Source organism: Phycodurus eques, chromosome 3 (genome assembly GCF_024500275.1).
Source record: "Phycodurus eques isolate BA_2022a chromosome 3, UOR_Pequ_1.1, whole genome shotgun sequence".
Classification (NCBI taxonomy): Eukaryota; Metazoa; Chordata; class Actinopteri; order Syngnathiformes; family Syngnathidae; genus Phycodurus; species Phycodurus eques.
Genome location: NC_084527.1, coordinates 23,021,690 through 23,048,071, shown reverse-complemented (window position 1 = coordinate 23,048,071; position 26,382 = coordinate 23,021,690). Strand labels below are relative to the sequence as shown.

The 26,382-nt window shown below is 40.4% G+C and overlaps 1 protein-coding gene across 1 annotated transcript in view; it reads left to right on the top strand.

The window, feature by feature from the left end:
• The window catches only part of cfap299 (cilia and flagella associated protein 299), a 78,787-nt gene that overhangs the window by 1,538 nt on the left and 50,867 nt on the right, over positions 1-26,382 (top strand). The window contains exons 2-3 of the mRNA XM_061672733.1: positions 3,513-3,637; positions 15,591-15,681. Coding sequence (XP_061528717.1) covers positions 3,513-3,637; positions 15,591-15,681 — 216 coding nt within the window. The remainder of the gene's footprint in view (positions 1-3,512; positions 3,638-15,590; positions 15,682-26,382) is intronic.

Sequence of the window (26,382 nt, the reverse complement as noted above, 5' to 3'; positions counted from 1 at the left end):
GACGGTGCAAACTTGGTTTGCAGGTTGGACTCTTGATTTGCTACCCAAACTTTTGACCAAAGAAGGTGTGTGCGAAAACACTAAAAAACACACTTTAAAAAAAAAAACTCAATCCAAGGGTAAACATTTTTGTAAAATCAAGGCGTTTAGCAGATCTATAAAATTAGCTGAAAAAAACTGAATGTTTTCCAGAATATAATTCCAATGTGACAACACTCAACTATCAAACTTTGTTTGCAGTTTGGATGCAGACGGAAGGAACAATCGACATAAGAACGTGTAAAAAAATAGCTAACAAAAGCTGTGTTCAGGATTTGAAAGTACGGTTTGTAAGGAAGAGCAAAGCAAATGTGTTTATATAGCGCATTTCATCCACAAGGTAACCTTTACATGATTAAAAGCATTTAAAAAACAAAGCGAAAAACAGCTCATAAGCATTCAAATCAAAGAGAAAAATCAAAATTCAATAAAAACGGCATACAGTGCAAGAAAGATCATTTAAAAATCGAATTGCTCTAAAAAGCATGAGAACAAAGAAGTTTTCTAGACTTAAAAACATTCACACTTTGGGTTGACGCCGCTTCTGTTGGCAACCTATTCCATCTGTGTGCAGCATAGTTTATACAAAAACTAGTACTGTTAACGTTTTGTTTTCCCAAAAAAAAAAAAAAAGTTTTAAAGTCCTTTCTTGGTAAAACTTGAGCAACATGTGTTTAGTCTGTCTAAAATATAGCTAAACATGACAAAATGTTTTCAGAAATGTTTTTCCGCCGTGACGATATTTGACAATACCTACAATGCTTGAATTTCGGTCCTGTACCTGAACGATGCTTTCGCAACTGGAACAATCATCCAAAGAACGTGTGTACGAAATTGCTAAAAGTGCTCTGTTCAGGATTTGAAAGTACTGTTTGTTAAAAAACAAAGTGCTATTACTGTTTTTACTCTGTTTGTAAAACCCAATCAACGTGTGTTGAGCACATCTATAAAATTAGCTGAAAACAGCAAAATGTTTTCCAAAACAAGTTTATTTAGTGAGTTACTTACTTAGTTACTCTGTTGATCAGTAATTGTTTTTTAGTGAGCAAAATTACTCAATAACTGAGTAAAAGATTAATTTATGAGATGAGATGTAGTTGTGTTTGAGTTGATTTGTTAGCTTGTCATTTACAGTGTTGGGGAGCAACTGTACATTTAACTACATTAAATAATTTAAAAAATTATGCTATTGTAATCCATTACTTTGCTGTGAGAAAATGTGTAATTAAATTTATTACTTTTGGAAATTTCCATAATTACAATTTTAGTTACAGTTGAAAAATATCTGCTGAAGCTCAGATTTTTATTTTTTATTTATTTTTTTTCATATCACTTACGGCTTCTCAAGCCAATAGTTGTGATTGGCTCTCTCTGGTCATGTGCCATTCTGCCTTAGTCCCCACCATAACACATTTTTTCCAAATATGACCTCGAAGCGCCACCTTGTGGTGCAGTCTATTAGTTCGTCTGAGATTTGAAAAGGTTTCCCAAAAACATGCATTAATTGGAGACTCTAAATTGCCCGTAGGCATGACTGTGAGTGCGAATGGTTGTTTGTTTCTATGTGGCCTGCGATTGGCTGGCAACCAGTTCAGGGTGTACCCCGCCTCCTGCCCGATGACAGCTGGGATAGGCTCCGGCACGCCCGCGACCCTAGTGAGGAGAAGCGGCTCAGAAGATGGATGGATGGATGGATGATTAATAATTACACTTTTGAACACATAAAAGTATTCAAAAGTGTAAAAACATTGCTTTCTAGCAGTTTCATCTTGATAATTTAAGACTTTTTTTTTAAATGGAAGATTCACTAATCTGTTATGTCGTATGAAGTGATATTGTCTAAATCAGGGGTCCCCAAACATTTTCCTGTGAGGGCCAAATAATTTTTCCTTTCTCTGATGGGGGGCAGTTTGTAACAGAGAAAGTGTGACGATCGCAGGGGGTGCCTAAAGGTAAACATATGTTGTTTTCGAGAAAAGCCACACATTACCAAATATCAATAACCCTTTCCGGGATCTTTACAGAAACAAAAGTCAGGGAATACGTTCAAATGTATTCTGCTGAGAAAGTGTGACGATCGCAGGGGTGCCTAAAGGTAAACATATGTTGTTTTCGAGAAAAGCCACACATTACCAAATATCAATAACCCTTTCCGGGATCTTTACAGAAACAAAAGTCAGGGAATACGTTCAAATGTATTCTGCTGAGCTAACAGTCCACTTTTTAGCTTTGAGAGTTTGTCTGCTCACATTTGGCCTTGAAAGCTATCATACATGTCTTTGTGACATCATACATGTCTTTGTGACCGCATTATCATACATGTCTTTGTGACATCATACATGTCTTTGTGACCGCATTCATAGTGTCGGTACAGATTGTATTCTTTGAATACCGCCACTGCCTCTCGACAGATGAGACAAACAGCTTTTGCATTGAACAACGAAATTATCGTTTGTCCACTGCAGGTTAAATACCGCCCACCTAATCTTTTTGCCATTATTCCTGTCAGGGGCGAGTCTAGGATTTTTTTTTTCTGAGGGGGAGGTTGCAGATAGGGGCACAGACTGCAGAAGGGTGGAATAGAATGTCACGTTCTATGCGTGTATTAGTCTCGATCGTGTGGCCAGACTGAAAAAAAAAAAAAAATCATAACGCGTCTCTGGTATTGTTCAGGGGCCCGGGCCAAATGTGGAGCAGGGCCGTATCCGGCTTGCGGGCCGTAGTTTGGGGACCACTGGTCTAAATTGTCCACATTTGTAGTTAGGTCAACATGGTATCATATTTTCAAGATGCTGTACAGATACAAAGCGATGAACACATTTTTATTATGTATTTACCTTTCATCATGTTTTGCGTAAAGAACAAACGTGGTTACTTCCAAAATAATGAGCTATGGTTTTAATATACATTCTTAGCAGAACCGTCCAAGGATCCTGAGGATGCATTCATTCAAAATTAAGAAAAGTAATTCAAATGTAAAAAAATAAATAAATAAACAAAAAAAAAAAACCAACTCAAATGTATATTACTTCAAGAAAGTAATTGAAATAGTTACACTACTGTTACATTTTCAACAGGGTAACTTGTAATTGTAACCAACTACATTTCCAGAGTTGTCTGCACCACACAGGTCACTTAGATAGCAGAATTATTCAACAACTGAAGAACAGATTTTTTTTACCACGTGATTATATTCCCAGTTTGTACGTTAGTTAGTTAGCTAGTTAGTTGAGTTTCCTCGGTAAGCTGACGCGGGGTTTCCTCTTGTGAAACAAAAACAAAAGTCGAAAGCTGGTGGTAGTGTCCAGCATGTCACTTATAACACACAATAACCCAATAAAACCTGAATCTTTTTTGTCACCGGTAGTTCTGACTTTAGCTTCAATGGAATCACTTTACATTTTTTTTTTTTTTTTTTTTTTTAGCATTTTAGTAAGTACACATCCAAAATGGACACTGTTGTGCTCTTCCAGAAAAAGGAGTCGGCCCGCAAGCTGGTGGAGCACGGACACAAGGGCACTGTGCTGAGTCTGCAGGAATTTGAGCAGCGGAAAGCAGCATCGCCATCGGCGACCCGCCACCACCAGAACCAGACTACGTGAGTTTTACTCTGCTCGGAGGCGTTGCCCGCCTTCTGACTAACGCTCAGAAAACCAGCCGCGACATATCTGGAAGCACTTTCACGCTCTGAAATCTTTATGCGGCTGTGGCTGACTTTTTCTGTGTGTGTGTGTGTGTGTACAGGAAGCTGCCGGGTATCAGTTTCCGCAACGGTTTCACTTCCAAATCCTGTCGCACGACATGAAACGTACAAAATGATTTTGACACAAATGCAAAATATCCCAAAATACTCTTGGACTGTGGACCTTTTGTATGAACTATCAGTTAGTCAGTTAGTTTACTCCATTTTACATCCAGTCAGTCAGTCAGTCAGACAGTTCAATAGCAAAGTTATCCAAAGACTACAGATTATTTCCCATTTAATGTTTTTCACAGTTAGTTAGTCAGTTAGTGCGTTCGTTATCCATTCAGTCAATGATCCAGTTAGGCCAGGTACACACATAAAGAAAATCAGGTGGTTTTTTTTGTGTTTTTTTTCAAATTTTGCCCCCTCCTGACCAAGGACGTCTAACAGCAGACTATCTTATGTCTTAAAAGTAGAGGTGGCACTTTAATGCGTTAATTATGCTTAAATTACGAACAAATAAATTTGTGGTGGAACGGTGGACGGCTGGTTAGGACATCTGCCTCACAGTTCTGAGGACCTGGGTTCAAATCCGGCCTCACCTGTGTGGAGTTTGCATGTTCTCCCTGTGCCTGCGTGGGTTTCCTCCTGGTACTCCGGTTTCCTCCCACATCTCAAAAACATTCATCCATCCATCCATCCATCCATTTTCAACACCGCTTATCCTGGTTAGGGTCGCGGGACGCTGGAGCCAATCCCAGCTGACTTCGGGCGAAAGGCGGACTACACCCTGAACTGGTCGCCAGTCAGTCGCAGGGCACATATACACACGGACAACCATTTGCACTCAAAAACATTCATGGTAGGTTAATTGAAGACTCTCTTGCCTGAGTGCGAATGGTTGTTTGTCTTGCGATTGGCTGGCGACCATTTCAGGGTGTACTCCCTCTCGCCCAAAGATAGCTGGGATAGGCTCCAGCACGCCCGCGACCCTAGTGAGGATAAGTGGTGTGGAAAATGGAGGGATGAAAATTAATTTGTTTTAAAAATTAACACATTTTAATCGCAGAACCTTTGTCAGTGCATGATTTCCTGGTGCACCAATTACATGTCAGAGCTAGGCAACCAAAATGGAGGCAGACAGACAGTTAGTCAACGGAAATATTCAAATTCTGCTTTTGCGACATGAGAGGTGGTTTTCATTTGCAATTAGTAAGTTCGCGGTTAGTTTGTAAATTGACTCTGCCGGTTAGTTGTTTAGTTAGGTTGTTAAACAAACTTCCATTTGGTCATCTGTCATAATGTGGCATGAGAAGCTTACTTTGCAGTCTCCACTCAGCGCTCCTCATCAAACATCGCAATCAATTGTACTCAAATTCCAGTCATGCAAAATCCAAATCAAGGTTGTTTGTTTATAAAAAGCATCTGAGAGTCTTATCACGCTAACAGTTGTCTGCATTGATGCGATTTGAAGCTAACGTCCTCCACAATGCATTGCGTCCGGTCCGTGACTGTAATCAGGCTGATGAAGCGCCAGATGCTCGCTCTAGTCACAGGAAGTCAATTTATTGCTTCTTTAATCAGCACGATGGTTTACAGCTGCACCTTAACCATCAATTAGTCTTTATTGCCGTTTGTTCAACAAGAGCCGCCATGATGCTCCTTCCCCGTGCTGTGACGCTCTCTCGCGCCAGTTTGCCATCACTTTTTGCGGGTTTTCATTGAACCACACAAAGACAAGTGGGCACTGTCTTGTCACGAACGTATGTCACTGTTATGTCTTAACGGGGTAATATTTGTAGTTCTTCTGTTTACAGCGCTACATATCAGAGTTCATCGTTCACTTCCGGTATTTACTGACGGAAGCCTCTCCTCAGTGCAAGACGCATAACCCTGCCATAAAGCCCCGACTGGTGGAGGGCTGCAGTGATGGTTGACATTCTAGAACTTTCTCCCATTTCCCAACTGCATCTCTGGAGCTCAGCCACGGTGATCTTTGGGTTCTTCTTTACCTCCCTCACCAAGGCTATTCTCCCTCAATTGCTCAGTTTGGCCGGACGGCCAGCTCTAGGAAGGGTTCTGGTCGTCCCAAACGTCTACCATTTAAGGATTATGAAGGCCATTGTGCTCTTAGGAACCTTAAGTGCAGCAGAAATTGTTTTGTAACCTTGGCCAGATCTGTGCCTTGCTACAATTCTGTCTCTGAGCTCTTCAGGCAGTTCCTTTGACCTCATGATTCTCATTTGCTCTGACAAGCACTGTGAGCTCTAAGGTCTTATATAGACAGGTGTGTGGCTTTCCTAATCAAGTCCGATCAGTATAATCAAACACTGCGGGACTCCAATGAAGGTGTAGAACCATCTCAAGGATGATCAGAAGAAATGGACAGCACCTGACTTAAATATATGAGTGTCAGAGCAAAGGGTCTGAATACTGAGGGCTGTGTGACATTTCAGTTTTTCCTTTTTAATAAAACTGCAAAAAATGCAATAATTCAGTTTTTTTTCTGTCAGTATGGGGTGCTGTGTGTACATTTAATGAGGAAACAAAAGAACTTAAATGATTTTAGCATATGGCTGCACTACAACAAAGAGCGAAAATTTTAAGGAGGTCTGAATACCTTCCGTACTCACTGTAAGTACAGTGGACCGGCCTGGGCCGCGAACTGTAAAAATCTGTGAATAATTGTGTCCATAGAATTGTATTGCAAATAACTAAATATAATAATAATGATAATAATAATAATAATACTTGAATAAGTGGGGATAAACCACCAATGAGCGTTTTCCCATTTGGCTTGCCCTCAAAATAAGAAAAAAAAAAATTAAAAAAAGGAAAATCATTTGGAAAAAAAATAGACAAAAATCCACGAATAGGTGAATCCACTGTACATGTTTGAGCTGTGAAAAGGTATCGGTTTAAAGCCTCCTCTCGTGTTGTGTGTGTACTCGCGGCCGACAATGAGGCGCTCTAAAGCAGCCATACCAGGGCACCCGGTCCGCACGCTGGCTGTCAAATCTTGCTTTCTATTTATCTTTTTTCCCTTCTTTTTCCAGCCTCGCACTTCCGCCTTTCTCACTGTGGTGTGCATGCAGGGCCGGCAATGAGACGCTCTGGAGCAGCCACTCAGGTCCACATTATGGCCGTCAAGTCTGGCTTTTTTTTCCTTCACTTATTTCTTCACACAATTTAATAGAATGTAAAGGCCACTGTATTATACTACCACTAAAAGGTAGTATAATATAGTCATGCAGACACAAAGCTTGAAGCCTCGTTTTTGATGAGTTGTTCACCGATTGCAAAACTGTTGCTTATTGTGACATGAGTTGAATTGAGTTCGCTGCCACCATACAGCACTCGTATCTCAGAACTGAGCTTGCAAGTCAAAGCAAAATAAAACAAAATAAATAAATCGTCCGAATAATAACTCAAAAAAAGTCAAGCCTTTTGTAACTCAAGGCACCACTGTACAAATGCATTGAGTTACGAACATATTAAACGTATTTCAGACGTATAATACAGAACACCCCTGCAATGAATGAAATCTGTGAAGTATCGGACAGGTTTTATAGTAATGTATATATATTAAAGCTCCATGCATCCATTTGATCACCAACCAGCAATACAGTGCAGGTACTATTTTTTTATTTATCGCCATTCACACATTCTACACCATAGTAACTATGACTGTGAATGTGTCTGTTCCTCTAAAGGGCGGGTCTACTCTGTTGAGTGACGTGGAAGTGAACATATGTGGACGTACTTCTGGTCTGCTAGTTCCCTGCTAAAGCATTAGCCACTGTGGTGTACAGTGAGGCATCAGTTGAGGCTACCAGCAGGTGTGCTAAGATTATACATTGGACTGTATTTACTGTATTGCGCTACCATTTGTTTAATAAAGCGATTGAAAGAGCACCGGCGACACAATTCATTCTGTCTAGCGGTGGTAGGCTACTGTATATTCAATCAGCTAACAATGTTTACTTTACCGGAAACATATAGTTGAGTTACTGTATTGTACTGCACAATCGAAGAAATCTGCGATGCACTGAACCTTCAATAAGTGAACCGCGATATAGCGAGGGATGACTGTAGCATAGTTTCACTGTTTTTCTATTGTGCAAGGTGGCAGTTGTCAGGAATAACTGCTGGTTTTTTTAATCACACATCCACCAGCGCTGTCTTGTAGCACCTGCCAAGTGGATCACTAAACACTCCCAACACAAAGACAACTTTTTCCTGATGGATCTGTTCGTCCACATTGTTGTTGTTTCTAAAGCGTTTTGCACCTGCGAACACCAAAGCGCAAACCTTCCCCCCTCCTCCTCGCGCTCCTCCTTCGTCCTGCTGTTCAGGGAACGTCTTTCACCTTCCAGCCTGGTGTCTTTTCTCACCATTCTGTCACTGTTTTTTTCCTACCCCTCCTCCTCCTCCCTTTCCATCCGTCGTGCTCTCCTGGAGACCTTTAGTGCCTGCAGGTGTATAAATAGAGCTGTTTTCAATTAAGCCGGCCCGTAGCGTGCATCTGATCAATGCGTGCTCTCCCCCCTCCACCATCCTTCTTTTTACCCCTGCACCTGTGGTAATAAAATACACGAAGGAGTGGAGACGTTGCCCCGCCGTTGGCCCGACTCGCCTCGCCTCTCCTCTCCTCTCCTCTCCTCTCAAGGACGACGCGCTTTTTTTTTTTTTTTTTTTTTGCTTGCAAGCACTCTAAAGAAAGGAAGAAGAAGAAGAAAGAACAAGAAGAAAAAGACAAAACAGAGAAGCTTCCAGTGCAGTGAAATTCAATAGCAGGGAATGAATGGGATGCTTAGTTGTCGTTGTGTGCTTATTTGGTTAGCAACAAAAAATGAGGAACGGGAGAGCAACGGGAGTCCAATCTTTCGACTCGAGATGGGAGCCCGAAATGGAGGAGAAATTAAAAAATACCACTGACTTTTTATTTAGGCACGTTCAACCTGGAGACCACCTAGCGTGACTGACGTTTCGCATTACTTCCCCAGGAGCTTTTTGCTGTGTAATGGAAATGTAGTACAGCAGGCTGTTGGATGTGATTAGATAATCATGTCTTTAGACAAGTCACTATAAACAATTGTATGTTTGTGATCACGAGGCAGTTCCATGGTTACATGTACGTGTGACAGCAGCTGCAGAATTAGAAGAGCTGCCGTACTGCACATGGCGTGTCCGTGCTTTGCAACTTCTCTTCAATATTTGTGAGGAATAAACGACAACGAGGTTTCAAATGAGGGTTTCAAGCATTGATTAGAGTTTGAAATTGGGGTTTCAAGCAAGGGATAGGGCTTCAAATAGGGGCTAAGTTTCCAAATTCTAGCTTCAAGCCAGAGTTAAAACCTCAAAGTAGAAGCTCAGGCCAGTGTTGGGGTGTCAAACAAGGATGAGGATTCCAAATTAGTGTTTCTAATTAGAGTTAAGTCTGGGATTTTGTTTCAAACTAAGGGTTAGGAGTTCAAACAATGGTTTCAAGCAGGGATTAGGGTGTCAAATTGATGTTAATGTTTCAAATCCAGGTTTCAGATCTGGGATAGGTTATGGTCTCATGTTAGAGTTTCAAACTAGGGTTAGGGTATCAAATTAAAACAGTTTCTCATTCAATAATGGCTAATGTTAGCCCTTCCCTTACTGCTACGCTAGCTGGCGTGCTGTGGTTTGTAAGCTTTCCATCACGACTTCCCCACAAGTCCAAACCACAGGCAAAATGGTTTGTCCGTTTTTCTTTTTCTTCCCATCCACCTCAAAAATTCCTGCTCTCTCCCATTCACCATAATTCATTGCGCCAAGTGAAAGCAGTGGCGTGAACACACAGTGCCTGCACCTTTAGCGGAGACAATTACGACGGCCGACATGATTGACAAAATTGATTTGATTGACGAGATTGATGTGATTGACGAGACTGCCGTGATTGATGTCACGGACAGGAATGTCGTGATTGACAGAACTGATGTGATTGACGTGATGGATGAGACTGACAAAACTGGCATGACTGATTAGACTGATTAGGTCTTTCTTGGGTGGTTGGTTTGGCTTTGTTGGTTTGGTTCATTTGTTGATTGATTTGTTTGGTTGGTCTGTCCAATAATTAGTTGTCGTTATCTATTTTCATTGGTGAGGTTGTTTGGTTGCTTAGATGGTTGGTTTGGTTATCTGGTTGGTTGATTTGGTTGTTGTGTTCAGTTGTTTAGTTGGTTTTATTCAAATGGTTAGGTCTTGGCTGTTTGGGTCTTTAAATTGGTAGGTTGGTTAGTTTGTTGGGTAGGTTGATTGATTGGATTAGATGGTGTTGGTTGGTTCATTTTTGGTTGGTTTGTTAGTTGGTTGGTGTGGTCACTTGGTTGGTCTTCGTTGGGTGAATTGCTTGCTTTTTTTGTTTGTTTGTTTGGTTACTTTTATGGTTCGTTGGATGGCCAGGCTCCAATGGAGGCCGAGTGGGCATCGTTTATCACATTGTATGGTGTATACAAGGTTAGTTAAAACAGCATGTGGGGTGGGGATAAGCGGCAATAAAACAGGCAGTGGTGTAATCAGTGCAGCTTTCCTCATCACCTTTTCCTCAGATCTTGTCCCGGTCGGTCAATGCAAAATCCATACAACAACAGTCTCACTTTGATCATCGCCACCTAGCGCCTAAAAGGAGGAGACGAAGGAGAGAGGAGAAGCGGCAGCAAAACAGGCACTGGTGTAATCAGCCCAGGTTTTTTTGGGAACCCAAGTTGTTATCGTTACAAATCCAAACTGTGACCAAGGATAAATTCTGTAGGGTTCAACTTGATGTTCCACTACAATCCCCAGCAGGCCTGAAAATCTGTCGAAGCTCCCAGAGCAAACTCTCATGATTGACAATACCATATTGAATGGTTGCCAGGATTGTTCCATCTGTGTTTCTTCAGGGTTCTTTGTCATGTTTCCACTTGTCCTTCTCCATTTTTCTCCCCCTCTTTTTCTGTAGTGATTTAGCAGGGATTATTTTTATGACTCTCAAATCCTCCTGCCTCTTAAATCAGCAGAATCCAAAGCCATGGATCCCCCCGCGCCCCCGCGGCAGGCTCAGTGGTCTGGATGAAGGGCAGGAAGTGGTTTCTACATCTTTATAATGGACGAGCAGCCTGCACCCTCTTCTGCATTTCTTCTTTCAAGTGCTGCCGATGGCGTATGACTGATGGGTGCCACATGTAATTATTGCCATCCTGTTGTTTTATTGGTTTTAAAGTGTTGGTGTTTGGGGGCGGGGGGTGATGGTGTTTTGGGGGAGGGGGGGGGGGGGTGACAGGCAATAAAATAGAGGGCTTTTTAATCAAGGTCTAAATGAAATCATGTGCGTCCCCAGATAAGCTGATGAGGAGCAAGACTGGAAAGATAACATCTGTGACGCAGCCTCAAATTTTACATGAATCGACATTACTTTGTCGGGGTTACATTTGAAATCCTGAATTCAAATCATTTAAATCTGGCAGGCTTTTATTTTCTGTCTTTGCTCGCAACAACGTAAGCAAATGGGAAAATCAAAGAAATGTTTACTTTTAAATGTTGGGTTTTTTTTTCAGTCTTAAAAGTAAATGGTAAATGGATTGCACTCATATAGTGCTTTATCTGCAATATCACAGTGCCCAAATCGCTTTACAAAGCCTCACATTCACCCATACACACACATTCATACACCAATGGACGACTCCTACCATGCAAGGCGCTGCCAGGCCCACTGGGAGCAAATTAGGGTTTAGTGTCTTGCCCAAGGACATGCGGACAGTCGGAGCCGGGATGGGAAGCGGCTACCCTTCGGTCACCCCCTCGACCTACTGAGCCACAGCTACCCCCACACAAGTGTGGACTGGACTGTGGATCAGTCGGTTGAGCGGGTCGTCCAGTGACCCACAGGTAGTTGGTTCGAATCCCGGCTCCGACGTTTTGCATGTCGAAGTATCCTTGGGCAAGATACTGAACCCTAATTTGCTCCCAGTGGGCCTGGCAGTACCTTGCAGGGCACCAGCTGTATGAATGTGTGTGTGAGGCTGTGATAGTGTAGATACAGTGCTATATAAGTGCAGTCAATTTACCATTTTATCGAGTCACATATTTTTTGCATGAAGTTGATTTTCCTAAACATGGGAATAAATGTATTGTTTTCATTTGATCCATTTTGTAATCATTTCTTTTAGAATTGGTTGGTTGATTGAATATTAATACAGTTAAATAGATTTCACATGATTGAATATTAATACAGTTAAATACATTTCACGACCATAAGGCGCACTTAAAAGTCTTACATTTTCTCCAAAATGGACGGGGCGCCTTATAATGCGGCGCGCCTTATGTGTACACTGAGTTCCAACATCTATAAATGTTGTGGTGTGATGAGCGCTCCGCTTGAGTTTTTTTTTTTGTTTTTTGACTTTTTTTGACCGCTTGACTGACTGGGAGCATTTCCTGCCAACACGCTGCTTATACAGAGGAAAAGCGGACGTGGCTGAGGACAGCAGCGGACGTTAAAGGGGGACGGGTGCGTGAAGGAGGACGCTAAAGCCAAAGTGAGAAAATCCATATTAAACACAACCATCCCACCCAATTTCTTCACCCGTCAGCTTGCAGTTGTGGAACCCTTTGCCCAACAATGCCAATATAAATGTGGCAGTGTATATGTTGCATGTATGCTCACATTATAAACAGTATAGCGTTACTATTGTAAGAGATGTAGCCATTGAACATGTTGACAAAGCTGCATTTAAACAAAGGCTGCAGACTTTTGAAAAAGTTGTACAAACAGGTTGTTTTGATCTACTTATACTGTTATTAATATTGCTATACGTTGCACTTTTTCTTAACCAGCTGGAAACTTGATTGGCAGTATATTGCCGTTAAGGCATTCATGGCTGTTTAGACTTCTGCGCCAAATGTTTAATGTTTGTTCAGTTAAATTTTTGTGACCGGAGCCTGAGTGTTTTAGTCATATATTTTTTATTTATCTAAGATGTTTTATTGTTCTACATTACAATGCCAATGATCAATATATTATTTGAGTTAATTGTTCTTAAAAAGAGGTACTTGAATTATTATGCTGTAATATCGCGATATCAGTGGCATAAACATCAACAATACTACCGTTTGTCATCCTAAAAAAATTCAAATAAAAAAACTAAACACTTCTCATATATATTGAGAGAGAGAGCAATGGGCAATGGATAACACACAAATATTGTAAAAAAAAAAAAAAAACAGTGTAACAATTGTAATAGAAATCTGCACTATAGCGGGACCGCGATGCAAGAACCGTGATATAGTGTGTGATGATAAGTTGCAGGGACTCATTATTCCAGGGCTGGAACTCATTGTTTCCAGACATGTGCATCCTGGAACTCACATAGTTTCAAGTGTAAAATGATTTATGTATTGGAAGTAGTATTTTATTTTTAGTATTTTATTAACATTACTAAAATAATTTTACATATACATTTTAAATGTTAAAATAATAATAATTTCTTCATGAATCATCATTAAAATAATTTGAAATAACATTTAAAATCTAAAATCTCTTTTTTGTTTAGTTTTTATTCATTCATCGAAGAAATAATTGGTTAACAGATTTATTGTAAATACAATAAAACAATATTTTCAAAGAACCCAATATTTTTTTTTATTCTAATAAATCATTTTAACGATTTCTTTTGACCTCATCTCCAAATGACCTGGCCCATCTGTCCATTTTCAAAATCTAATGTAACGCTCGCGCACAAAAGGTTTGCTCCCCCATCAGTCTAATTGGATGTCATTTTGGCTTCCAAATGTGACGTGGATGGGGCACGTCATGCATATTCCATTTAATTTACTGTATCTTCACATAGACATTACATTTGGGTCTACAAATCAATGACACAAGTATGTCAATAACATTGTGTTCAATAAAAATGGATTGAATGTTAAATTAATATTTTCTTTATTAATAAATGCCAATTAGTATGAATAAAATGAATGCATTGAAAGTCCGCATTCACGTGTGCATTCTCTTTTTTGTGACACTTCTGCGGAAGCGTTACTTGTTGTTTTTTAAGGAATATATGTTCATATCACGATACGTCTTCATTAGCACCTCATAATCCAAGGGAGAAATAAGTAACTTTTTTCAATCTTAGAAGCAGAGTTGTTGATATGTCAGTAATAGAAACTTGTTGATTTTGAAGGGTTTATAAAGGGTTAGGGTTTCAAATTTGGGTTTAAAGCCAGGTTTAGTGTTTCAAATTAGTGTTTAAAGTTGGGGTTTCTATACAAGGTTGGGCTTTCAAACTATGGCTAAGGTTTCAAGCCAAGGTTTCAAGACTCGGAAAGTGATTGAAGCCAGGGTTAGGTTTTCGAGGTGTGATTTCAAGCTAGATTTAGGGTTTCAAAGTTAGGGTTTCCAAAAGGGTTAGCATTTTAAGTTCAGAGTGTGGTTTAAAACGATGGTTATAGTTTCAAAGTAGGGTTTCAAACCTGTGTTAGGGATTCAAACTAGGGTTTTAAGACAGGGTTAGGGCTTCCAGTTAGGGTTACAATCCAGGGTAAGGGTTTCAAACAAGGGGTTAGGGTTTCAAACTACTCAAGTAAGGTTTTGGAGCCTTGCTAAGGGTTTGAAGAATGGATTAGGTTTTCAAAGTATGGTTGCAAACAAGATTTTGAATTTCAAGTCAGGGTTTCAGCCAGGCTTGGGGTTTAAAGAAAAGTTTAGCGTTTATAGTCAAGTTTTGGGTTTCCAATCGGGGTTTCAAGCTTGGCATATGGTTTTAAACAAGCATAAGGGTTTCAAGACAGGACTATTGTTACAAGACAGGGTATGTGGTTTAAAGAATGGTTTCCAGCCAGGATTACAGTTTCAAAGTAGGGTTTCAAGCCTGGGTTAGGGATTCAAACTATGGTTTCAAGACAGGGTATGTCTTTCAAAGTAGGGTTTCAGGCTAGGGTTAGGGTTCCAAATTGGTGTTTCACACTCGTGTTAGCTAGACTATAGACAATGGAAATGACATTGTACAGCAGTGGAAAACTCACTGGCGACACCAACAGGCCCCATGCTGAACAGCGCCTGCACAGTTTTGAACACAAGCAGATGGCATTCACTTCAGTTGACTTAACTTCCCTTTTCCTCCACTCGTAATAATTTCACGGGCCATCTGCTTTGACGGCACGGCGGTGCGAGCTAATTAGCAAGTCGTTAGCTGCTAATAATGCTAATAACAACAAACGGGGCTAAATGAGCCTGGCTGAAGAAGAGACGGAGAAAAAGAAGAGGGTGTTTGTGCTCCAGTGGTGTTCACTGGCCATGTCTTTATGAGTATGTGTTTGTGGGTAACTGGGTAACACCCCCCCCCTCCCCACCCCACCCCTTGCCTCCATAACACCTGTGTTTACTTTGGGGCCGCCGGAGCACCACCCGGCACACCCCCACCCGCCCACATGTGACCCACAACAAGATGGAGTGCGCATGGAGGAGCCTACAACTATGTGCTGCCCTGGCACTTTTTTTTTTTTTTTTTAAATCCTTTTTTTAAAACCAGCCTGAGACTCCCAGCACACTTAAAAACGACACAAATAAATGTAAATCCAAGACCAAATTTTTTGTGTGTGGGGGGGGGGGGGGGGGCGATAAGAAATGTAGAGGATTGGACAATAATCTGTTCCTGTTGAACCTTTATTGGCCATGCAAAATTCCAAGATTGCAGCCCCAAAATCTAAGATGTCTGCCTCTTGTAACATAGCCTTGGGTGACAAACCACATGCTGCGTCATCAGAAGTGTGAGGATGGCGACTAATCAGCTGTTTAGTATCTTAACAATCCTAAGAGAATTGATCAAACGGTAAGATGTTAACTACTTTTTTCCAGGACGCTCGCGAGCTCAGGATGTGATGTCCAGGACAACTTCCTGAGGGCGCTGGCCGAGCGCGAGGAGGCCAACCGCCTGGGGAAAATGACAGTGAGTGCATTCGTATTACAAGGGATGTCCCGCTTCAACTTTTTCAGTTCCGATACAATACCGATATTGCAGCCTTAAGTATTGGCTGATACCGATATGGATCCGATACGATATCGGCACAAATCATACATACTTTTACTTATCATACATACTATTACTTATTATATACAGTCCGAGTCTCCTCACTCATCAAGCACTGGCGTAAGCATTGACCTGATCACTGACCTAATAGCTACCTGCACTACATCTCAGATATCCATCCACACACCATCCACAAAAATAACCTCAATAAAACCAATAAAAACAAAAATATATATTTAAATTGCGACATAACCAGTTTAAATTTAACATAAGCATATTGTACAATTGAATCAATTGAATAAAAAATAAATTAGAAGACCATGACAAATAACCTCAATAAGTCCAATAAATACAAATTATACTTTTAAAGTGCAAAATAACAATTCAAGTTTACGTCAATAATTTTTTTACTGTCAGTATATGGTAGGAACAGCATTTGTTTTCTCCACATGTGCAGCAATACACTTTTGAACTACTTCATGTGTTTGAGATAAAGTTTTATCATGGCCAATAGAAATAATGTAGTAAGGCTTGAGGTACTTGTACTGCCCCTGTCGTGGGAGCGCTGTTCCTACTGTGTGCATCTTGACCACTGAGGGGCAGTGTGGTGCAGAAGTGAGATACACAATTGCAATAACATAAAGAAAGTAGAGGAAGAGAGTCACACTCCAAAACTATTAATGTAACTCATTATTCACAGAGTTTGAAGAATATATGCCTGAGAATATTGTTTGTACAGCATTTGTGTATTAATCATTATTTTTTTGAGAAAGCTAAGCGCCGCAAGTTCGATGTTAATTTTCGTTAGCTCGTCAATAGGGTTTTTCATTGTGTGTTAGCTTTGAGCTGGATATTGTTTTTAACCAAAAAAAAAAACCAAAGTCTGTGATGTATTTGAACGTACAATAGGTGTAATTTTTTGTTATGTGTGTTTAGTTTTACAGTGAAGTTCAACTGGAGTGTCGATAAACAACTTTAAGCAAAAAACATTCACTCTTACTCCTTGCTACTTTGTTAGCACCTAAGCAATCTGTTGTTGTGATCACATGGGTTCTGCGTGGCGTGGACATGGTCCAGGCGCTGCTTGAAAGAAGTGCCGAGAGGAGCTTGGAATGGCCTGCTTGTATAAAACTGCTTATATCTGAGATTTTAGATCCAGTTGGACATAATCCGATAGGCTTCTCATTTTCTCACTGATATCGGACCGGGACACCCCTAAGTATTATTGTTGTCAAATGGACTTTTATGGACTGTGGATAATTTGTAGTCGTTGTTGTAGAGTTACTTAGTTATTATTACTCAGCCCATTTCTACCACTACAGGATGTAGTTAACTAGCTAGCTATATCTACATCCCTAAAATTCATCTACCCTGGATGCCACAATTTACAGAACAGTTCAGTGTTGTAATTTCAATTCCCAAATGAGGAAGTGGAAAGCCCCGCAACGACCCAGTGGGACATACAGTTGTCCCTCATCATATCGCGGTTCAGTTTTTTGTGGTCTCACTGTATCAGATTTTTAAATCATACATATTGAATTTTGTATTGTATATTTCTTGCTATATCACGGCACTTTGCTGTGCTAATTTGTCACGTGTCAAGAGGAAACAGTGTGTAAAAGACAGATAATGTTATGGATCGTTTCACATTTAAAAAAAAAAAAAAAAAGATAAAGGGCAGTGTGTCAACTGCAAAGCAGAACTGGCTTACACAATTGCACGTCTACGGTAAAGTAAACATCGGTAGCCAATTTGATATAGCCTACCGCGGCTAGTTAGAACAAATTGCAATCCGTCCACAGGTGGAATCTCCATCACTTTGTTGAACAAGCCGGAACAAAATGAACATGTAACAAGCACGTTCATTCAATAACTGCACGGCCACAATTTCCATTGAGTTAATCAACATGCAAACTGGCTAACAGGTTAGCCAGGTAACAGCCAGCCTACTCTACACTCTTATTCGCTGACTTCCACGTTCGCCACCCATCACACCAAGCCCCGCCTTTTAAAGCCGCACACAAACTCATAGATACTACAGTTAGAAGTTGAGGATGGTGACCCCAACTGGACAAAAATAATACCTGCATCTCATGTGCATATTTCGCTTTGGTATTATGCATTTTTTCAACATGAGATTACTTGAATAATCAATGGGATGATCGATAAAATAAGTGATTCTAAAAATATTTTAGACTTGGCAGTGGAATGTGTTAGCAGAAGGGAGGCTCTCTCACCAAACCCGCCAATCCCCGTCTCGTGAAAGGAAACGCTTGTGGCGCACCACTGCTGGTGCGCCGCTCTGGATGTCCAGGATGCGTCCAACTGGAGGATAAGCCCCAAACGGAATGTTGGGCGCGAGAGGCTGGGGAGGCGCATATTTCGACGCAGCCAGTAACAACACTGAAAAGCTGCTGTTGAGACAAGGACAAGCCACAGGACGTTCAAGGTTGCCTGCCTCTTATTGGTACTTGCCGCACATTCCGGAAATATTCCCGCGTGTCGGGATATTTCCTGAAGCTTGTAGCTGTCAACCGAGCACGTGAGATTTTCTTTGGCCGGGATGATTTACATGTCTACAGCACATGAACTTTTTTGACTCTGTGGATTATTTGGAGGAATTTCTTTTTTTCCTTTCTGTTCTGCAAGGTGACGTGCATGTAGCAGAGCATGTAGTGGAATAATTGATTGTTTGTAGTAGTGGTGTTTATTTCTATTGTTTTACTCTGTGGATTATATCTAGCATTTGAGTTTCTTTTACTGTACAAAGTGGTGCTTTTTTTGACGGTATTGTAGTCTTTTTTTAATTTCTATTGTGCAAGGTGGCCGTTACCACAGACTTTATTGACTTTGTTGATTATAGCTTGTCGTTTTTTTGTTTTTTTTTCAATTTCGTGCAAGGTGGCAGTTTCCATAGACCTTGGTTGACTGTGAAGATTTTTATTTTAATTTTTTTTTCATTTCTATTCTGCAACATAGTGTTTATCGCAGACTTGTTTTGACTGTGTGAATTATTTCCAGTAGTTTTCATTTCTGTTGTGCAAGGTGGTGTTTACCAAGCACTTTTTTGACTGACTGGATTATTTCTAGTCTTTTTCGCCCTTTTTATTCTGCTAGGCGGCAGTTACAACAGATGCTTTTTGACTGTGTGGATTATATTCACTCTTCTATTATTTACATTGTGCAAAGTGGCGGTTACCATAGACTTTTTTTTGTCTGTGTCGATTATTTCTATTCTTTTTTTTATTATTTCTGTTGTGCAAGGTGGTGTTTATCAAGCACTTTTTGAATGACTGCATTATTACTAATCTTTTTTTAATATATATTTGTATTCTGCAAGGTTGCAGTTATCACAGACATTTTTGGCTGTGTTCATTTTTTCTTTTAATCTTTTTTTTTCCCTCTATTGCTCAAGGTGGCAGATATATGTAATGCACATTTGGCACACTTTCTTTTAACTGTGTTTAACTGTGCATTATTTCTAGTCTTTGTGTTTATATCTATTGTTTTACCCAGTGGAGTTTTTGTAGAGGTTGTGTTTATTTCTGTTGTAAAAACCCCAATTTCAGTGAAGTTGGGACTTTGCGTAAAGTGTAAATAGAAACAAAATACAATCATTTGCAAATCCTTTTCACCCTATATTCAATTGAATACACTACAAAGACAAAATATTTAATGTTCAAATTGATGAGCGGTCTTTTGTTTGTTTTTTTTTTTGTTTTTTTTTGCAAATATGCTCTTATTTTGAATTTGATGCTAGCAACCCAGCTTTTCTGGAACAGAGAGAACAAAAGACTGGCAAATTTGAGGAATGCTCAAAAAACACCTGTTTGGAACATGTCACAGGTGAACAGGTTAATTGAAAACAGGTGAGGGTCATGATTGGGTATAAAAGAAGCATCCCCGAAACGCTCAGTTGTTCATTTCATCATCTACAGTCCATAACACCATGAAATCTGGAGAAATCACTGCACGTAAGCGGCAAGGCCAAAAACCAACATTGAATGCCCGTGACCTTCAGTCCCTCACTGTATTAAAAACCGGCATCATTGTACAAAGTATATGGCCACATGGGCTCAGGAACACTTCAGAAAACCATTGTCAGCTAACACAGTTTGTCGCTACATCTACAAATGCAAGTTAAAACTCTACCATGTAAAACAAATACAATATATCAACAACACCCAGAAACGCCGCTGTATTCTCTTGGACCCGAGCTCATCTGAGATGGACTGACGCACAGTGGTGAAGTGTGCTGTGGTCTGGGAATTCCACATTTCAAATTGTTTTTGCAAATCATGGATGTCGTGTTCTCTGGGCCAAAGAGGAAAAGGATCATTCAGATTGTTATCAGGGCAAAGTTCAAAAGCCAGCAACTGTGATGGTATGGAGGTGTGTTACTGCCCATGGCATGGTTAACTTGAAACATATGCTGGCATCCAAGGAACATCTTTTTCAGAGACATCGCTGCTTATTTCAGCAAGACAATGCCAAACCACATTCTGCACGTGTTATAACAGCGTGGCTTCATAGTAAAAGAGTGTGAGTACTGAGTACTGAGCTGCCAGCAGTGCAGACCTGTCTATCATTGGAAATGTGCAGCACATTATGAAGTGTAAAATACGACAACAGAGACCCCAGACTATTGAGCAACTGAAGTTGTACATCAAGCAAGAATGGGAATTCTTCCACCTACAAAGCTTCAACAATTAGTGTCCTCAGTTCCCAAACGTTTATTGAATGTTGTTAAAAGAAAAGGTGATGTACCACAGTGGTAAACATGACCCTGTCCCAGCTTTTTTGGAACATGTTGCAGCCCTAAAATTCTAAGTTAATGATTATTTTCTAAAAACATTCAAGTTTATCAGTTTGAATATTAAATATCTTGTCTTTGTAGTGTATTCAATTCAATATAGGTTGAACATGATTTGCAAAGCATTGTTATTATGTGCCCTGCAATTGGCTGGCAACCAGTTCAGTGTGTACCCCACCTCCTGCCCGATGAGAGCTGGGATAGGCTCCAGCACTCCCGCGACCCTTGTGAGGATAAGCAGCTTAGAGAATGGATGGATGTATTCTGTTTTTAATTTATGTTTACCACAACGTCCCAACTTCATTGGAATTTGGGTTGTACGTCATGTGTAAACGATGACGTCGCCACGCATTTACGTCGAGACGAAGCACCCGCAGACACCTTTTCCTTCCTCTATTCTGAATGATGGTATACATGACGAAAATTTACTTCTGATCGGTTTGTCAAAAGGAAAATTCCACCCTTGTGAAACGGAATGAAATTCCATTCGGATTCCGCCTGTTTATTCCGATTGAGGTTTCTATATGGAGCATTTTCATACGATTTGGGCTTCTAAACCGACTGTAATCGGAATAGAAGGTTCCATGTAAACCAGCTAGTCTTGCAGCCCTTTGTTAATTTCAGACCCAGGCGGATCCATATCACAGAGTAAAGAAAAAAAAAATTGAGAAAAAAGAAAGGAAGTTATAGTAATAATAACGACAATAATAACAACAACAACAATACTGATTTAAAAGCAATAAATTAAAATAATTAAAAAAGTGCGATTTTAGCCATTTAAAAAATTATTATTATTATTGTTATTATCATGATTATTATCATTGATCTTGATAGTTAGCAGCACGGCGGACGACTGCCTCACAGTTCTGAGGTCCCGGGTTCAAATCCCGGCCCCGCCTGTGTGGAGTTTGCGTGTTCTCCCCGTGCCTGCGTGGGTTTCCTCCGGGCACTCCGGTTTCCTCCCACATCCCAAAAACATGCGTGGTAGGTTGATTGAAGATTCTCAATTGCCCGTAGGTGCGAATGTGAGTGTGAATGGTTGTTTGTTTGTATGTGCCCTGCGATTGGCTGGCAACCAGTTCACAGGATGTACCCCGCCTCTCGCCAGAAGATAGCTGGGATGGGCTCCAGCACGCCCGTAACCCAAGCGAGGATAAGCGGTACAGAAAATGGATGGATGGATGGATATTTCTTGCATTTTCATGTTTACAATTGTTTTCATTTGTCATCATTTTCTATTGTTTTCTTTTTTAATAATTTTCTTTTTCTTAATTTTTTTTTTCTTTTGACATATTATTTGAACCGGGCCACTTTTGTTAACAAAACGGCGAGCGTGTCGAGTGTCCAGTCCATCCGTCACTCTCGGGTATGACAGAGTGAGAAGAAGCTTCCATTTGAGTGCCCACAAAGGACGACTTTGAGGCACAATGATTGTCTTTCCTCGCAGCGGAGGACATTTCCTTTGGGCCGCTGTGTGTCATTCTTTATGCTTTTGTTCCACTGCCTTTCAACAAGCTGTCTTGAAATTACACCTGTCAGTTCACCTGTTGCTTCAGTGCAGCCCCTGCACCCTCTTCCTCGTTCTCCCTAAAAGCTTCATACAAACACAACTACTTAATATGAATGGGCTACCATCTCAACTGTGTATATTGACATCATATTTAATGTTCTATGATCACCAATGTATGCATAAAATCATCTTTAATGTACATATCTTAGCATCATATTTAATGTCTTTGATCTGAAATGGACACGTTGACATCATATTTGATGTTCTATGGTCTCCACTGTTTGAGAAAGTCGCAGACAAAAAAGAAGATGCATCTGGGCAGGATAATTTTTATTAGTGCAAGGTTTGAATACTTTTTTTTTTCTTTTCCACCCTTCTGAAATCAATTCAGTTCGCACCTGCACAAGGCGCCCGAGGGGGCATCCATTGTTGTTGTGAGGTGCGCCTGTGAAACTAAAGGTGTGCTCGCCTACCAGCGGGGGACAGAGCAACACATTCAAAGTTGGTGAGGCTTCACTGAACAGCCTCAGTAAAGTGTAGCCGACATGTAAATTGAGCCCAAACTAGCGGCCTTTCTGTGTCTTTTCGGGAATGGCTTCTTGAAATTTTTTTGTGATGCTTACAGGCTTCGGGGGTGAATTTTCAAAAACTCTCAGAGGAAGAGTTCGTCTTTGAAATACACCTGAATATAGACAAAATTAGCCTGAAATGTTCACATCGAACTGAAATGGAAGACTGTGTCTTTTCGTGCATGGATTCCTGACTTTGTTGTGGGTCTACTCATGGTAGACATTGATATTACATTTCATATTGTGAAATGAAAGTCTCCAGAGGCTGAATTTTCAAAAACTCTCTTGAAGGAGTTTCTTAGGCAATGTTCACACTGCAGCTCAATTCCGATTTATTTATTATTTTGTTTCCCAATGTGACATATAACTGTTTTTTTAATGTCAATGTGAACAGGAAAATTCCGATTTTTTTCATATCCGACTCAAGCACCTTTCATATGTGGATATAAATCGGAATTGTATCTGACGCAAGTGCAATGTGGACGCTCAGGGCATGCTCATCCTACCCATCAAAAGACGACAAGCGACACAATTATTCGACAAAAGCAAACTACAGACAACGGAGCAGAAAACAGTCAGTGGTGAAAAGAAGATCCTTTACAACTAAATAAATACATTTAAAATACATAAATAAATAAATATAAGAAAATGTTGGCTCCAGTTGCACGAAATCCTTGAAATTGCCACAAATTTCGTCCACAGTACAAGCTGCATTATTTTTATGAGAATGACTACATAAAAAGATCAGATTGAACAAAAAATCCAAATTGGGCACCAGTGTGACCATAGGACTGACCTGAGAATGGTGACTTCTTGTCTTGTCAGGCATAGCTTTTTGAGACTTTTTTTTGTGGGTGCATTCTTGATCGACATTTTCTACCAAATTTCTTTGGGGACTGAATTTTCAAGAACTCTCGTGGAGGCGTTTCTCATTGAAGGACCCGTTTGAAATACCTAAAATGACCAAAACTAGACTTCCTGTGGGTTTTTAGATTTTTTTTTGTGTGTGTGTGTGGGTGTACTCATGATAGACCTGCCTACCAAATTTCCTGTTGGTAAGCCGAACTGGCCTTGAGTTATGAAATTTAAAAAATAATAATCTTGGATGGCTTCAGCGTGGTAGAAAACGACAACATTTACACTAAAATGACTGCTCCAAACCAAAATGGCAGACTTCGTGTGTCTTATCTGGCTTGTCTTCTTGAGACTTTTTTTTGGGGTCTACTTGTGATCGAACTCTTCCAAATTTCATGTTGCCAAGTGAATCAGGGTTCTGGGGCTGAATTTTCAAGAACTCTCATGGAGGCGTTCCTTGTTGAAGTACCCCTAGAAATGCCCCAAATGACCAAAAATGGCAGACTTCCTATGTGGCCTCTTGACTTTTTTGTGGGACTACTCATGATAGACATGCCTACCAAATGTCATGCTGCTAAATGAAACTGGCATCTGTGACTGAATTTTCCCAAAAACCCAGGTAGCACTACCAAGTCAATTTTTCTCGAGTTAAAATGACTTCTAGCTTTGTTCACACTCCTGATTATACTATCTGCTCTGACTTTTTGTGTGATTTTTCGTCTCTCGTCGAGGAATTTGTCCGGCGGGCCTGTGCAGGGCGTCCTGTGCCCTGAGGGGACGCGGCGCATAAAGGAAGTGTTTGTCTTTGGGGAAGGCTGTGCGCCCGGCAGCCAGTCGTGTATTGATAAGCTCCTGTCACTATAGATAATAAGCTGCTCGTTCATGCGGCCCACAGATCAAGTGTAGCATTGAAATTAAAGAGGAATTCCCAGCGCTATTGCGTTACACGCTCCTCCGTGTGTGCATGTGTGTGTTCGTCCTTTGTGGTGGCCATGGGCAAAAAAACAATGGCAAGTTTGATTTCAAAGGCCTAAAGGTGCAGGGCTATCATGTGACCTTGACTTGAATGGCATTAAGGAGTCATCCTGGAGAAGGGAGGCAAAAGCTCCACTGGTTGGCATCTCTCAAATTAACATTTTTAAATAATTTTTAGTTTTCATTAATAATTGTACTTTTTGGCGGCACGGTGGGCGACTGGTTAGTACGTGTGCCTCACAGTTCTGAGGACCTGGGTTGAAATCCGGCCTCGCCTTTGTGGAGTTTGCATGTTCTCCCCGTGCCTGCGTGGGTTTTCTCCAGGTACTCCCGTTTCCTCCCACATCGCAAAAACATGCATGGTAGGTTCATTGAAGACTCTGAATTGCCCGTAGGTGTGAATATGAGTGTGAATAGCTGTTTGTTTATATGTGCATTGCGATTGGCTGGTGACTAGTTCAGAGTGTACCCAGCCTCTCGCCCAGAGTTAGCTGGGATAGACTCCAGTACGCCCGCGACCAGTCACGCGGGTCGCTATTATTATTCATTCATGAATGAATGAATAATAGTACTTTTTTTTCTTTCTGCCGTCATTTTTATAATTTTCTTTTGTTTTCAATTTTTGCAATTTTTTATTTGGTTTTGCTTTTTGTTTTTTGTTTTTTTTGTAAATTTCCTGTTTTCATTTTTTAAAATAATGTTCCTGCATTTGACTTTATATTGATTTTAAAAATATATAATTTTATTGTTTTCATTTTTTAATCATTTTCTTATGTTTTCATTTTAAAAATTGTAACATTCCAACATTAACGTTGTATTATTCCCCCCAAAAAATAAATAGAAAATGTATTATTTATTATATTGAGAGAAAATCATACTTTTCCAAGATTTATGTGGCATTTTTGTGAGAAATAACATTTTAAAATCATGTTTGATGAAAAAGATGCAATATTACAAGATTTAAGTCATATTTTTCCAAGAGAAAAGCTGCAATATTTCGAGCCTAAAATCACATATTTTATGTAAAATGCTGTAATATTACTGGATTAAAATCCATTTTTTTAAATTACAGTAATCTGATATTACAGTCATATTTTGTGGGGTAAATTCATTTTACAAAACTAATGTCTGGGGGTCCTGACTGTCGTTTATGCGTATGCACCAAACAGCAGCAACTTTCATCAAATTTGCTGTTGTGTCATCAGACTTGCAGCCGCATGTCTTGGATACTCGGGTGAAGAGAGGGGCGGAGCTGTCAACTGATCACCACCTGGTGGTGTGTTGGCTCCGATGGTGGGGAAGATGCCGGTCCGACCTGGCAGACCCAAAGGTATTGTGAGGGTCTCGATACGATCGTTTGTCGTGATAGTTTTTGGGAAAATATATCGTCCTAAAAGATTTGCTACCATGACAGGCCTGAACACAAAATGTGGGACCGCGACACAAGAACTGTGATATAGTGTAGGATTACTGTATCTGTATTCCGTGATGATAAATTGCAGGGACTCATTGTTCCCGGGTTGGGACTCATTGTTTCCATGACATGTGCATCCCGGGACTCATATAGCCTCAAATGTAAAATGATCTATGTGTGTGTGTGTGTCTGTGTGTGTGTCTGTGTATATATGTATATATAAATATATAAAATAAATAGTTAAAAATGCTAACGTGACTTAAAGCATTGCCTGTACTGTACAGTTAATACAGGTGTTATAATGGCCACAGTTTGACCGTGGATTGAATGAATTTCATTTCCATGATGTCCTATGAGGGGAAAACTGTTTCGTGATTGCGGATTATATGTTTCCACCTTGAGGGATTTCAGTCGACTTGACGTGCATCTGGCCTGGAAGTTCACGTGTCCTGAGGAACTGAAGGGAAAACGGAGGCCTGCCTGC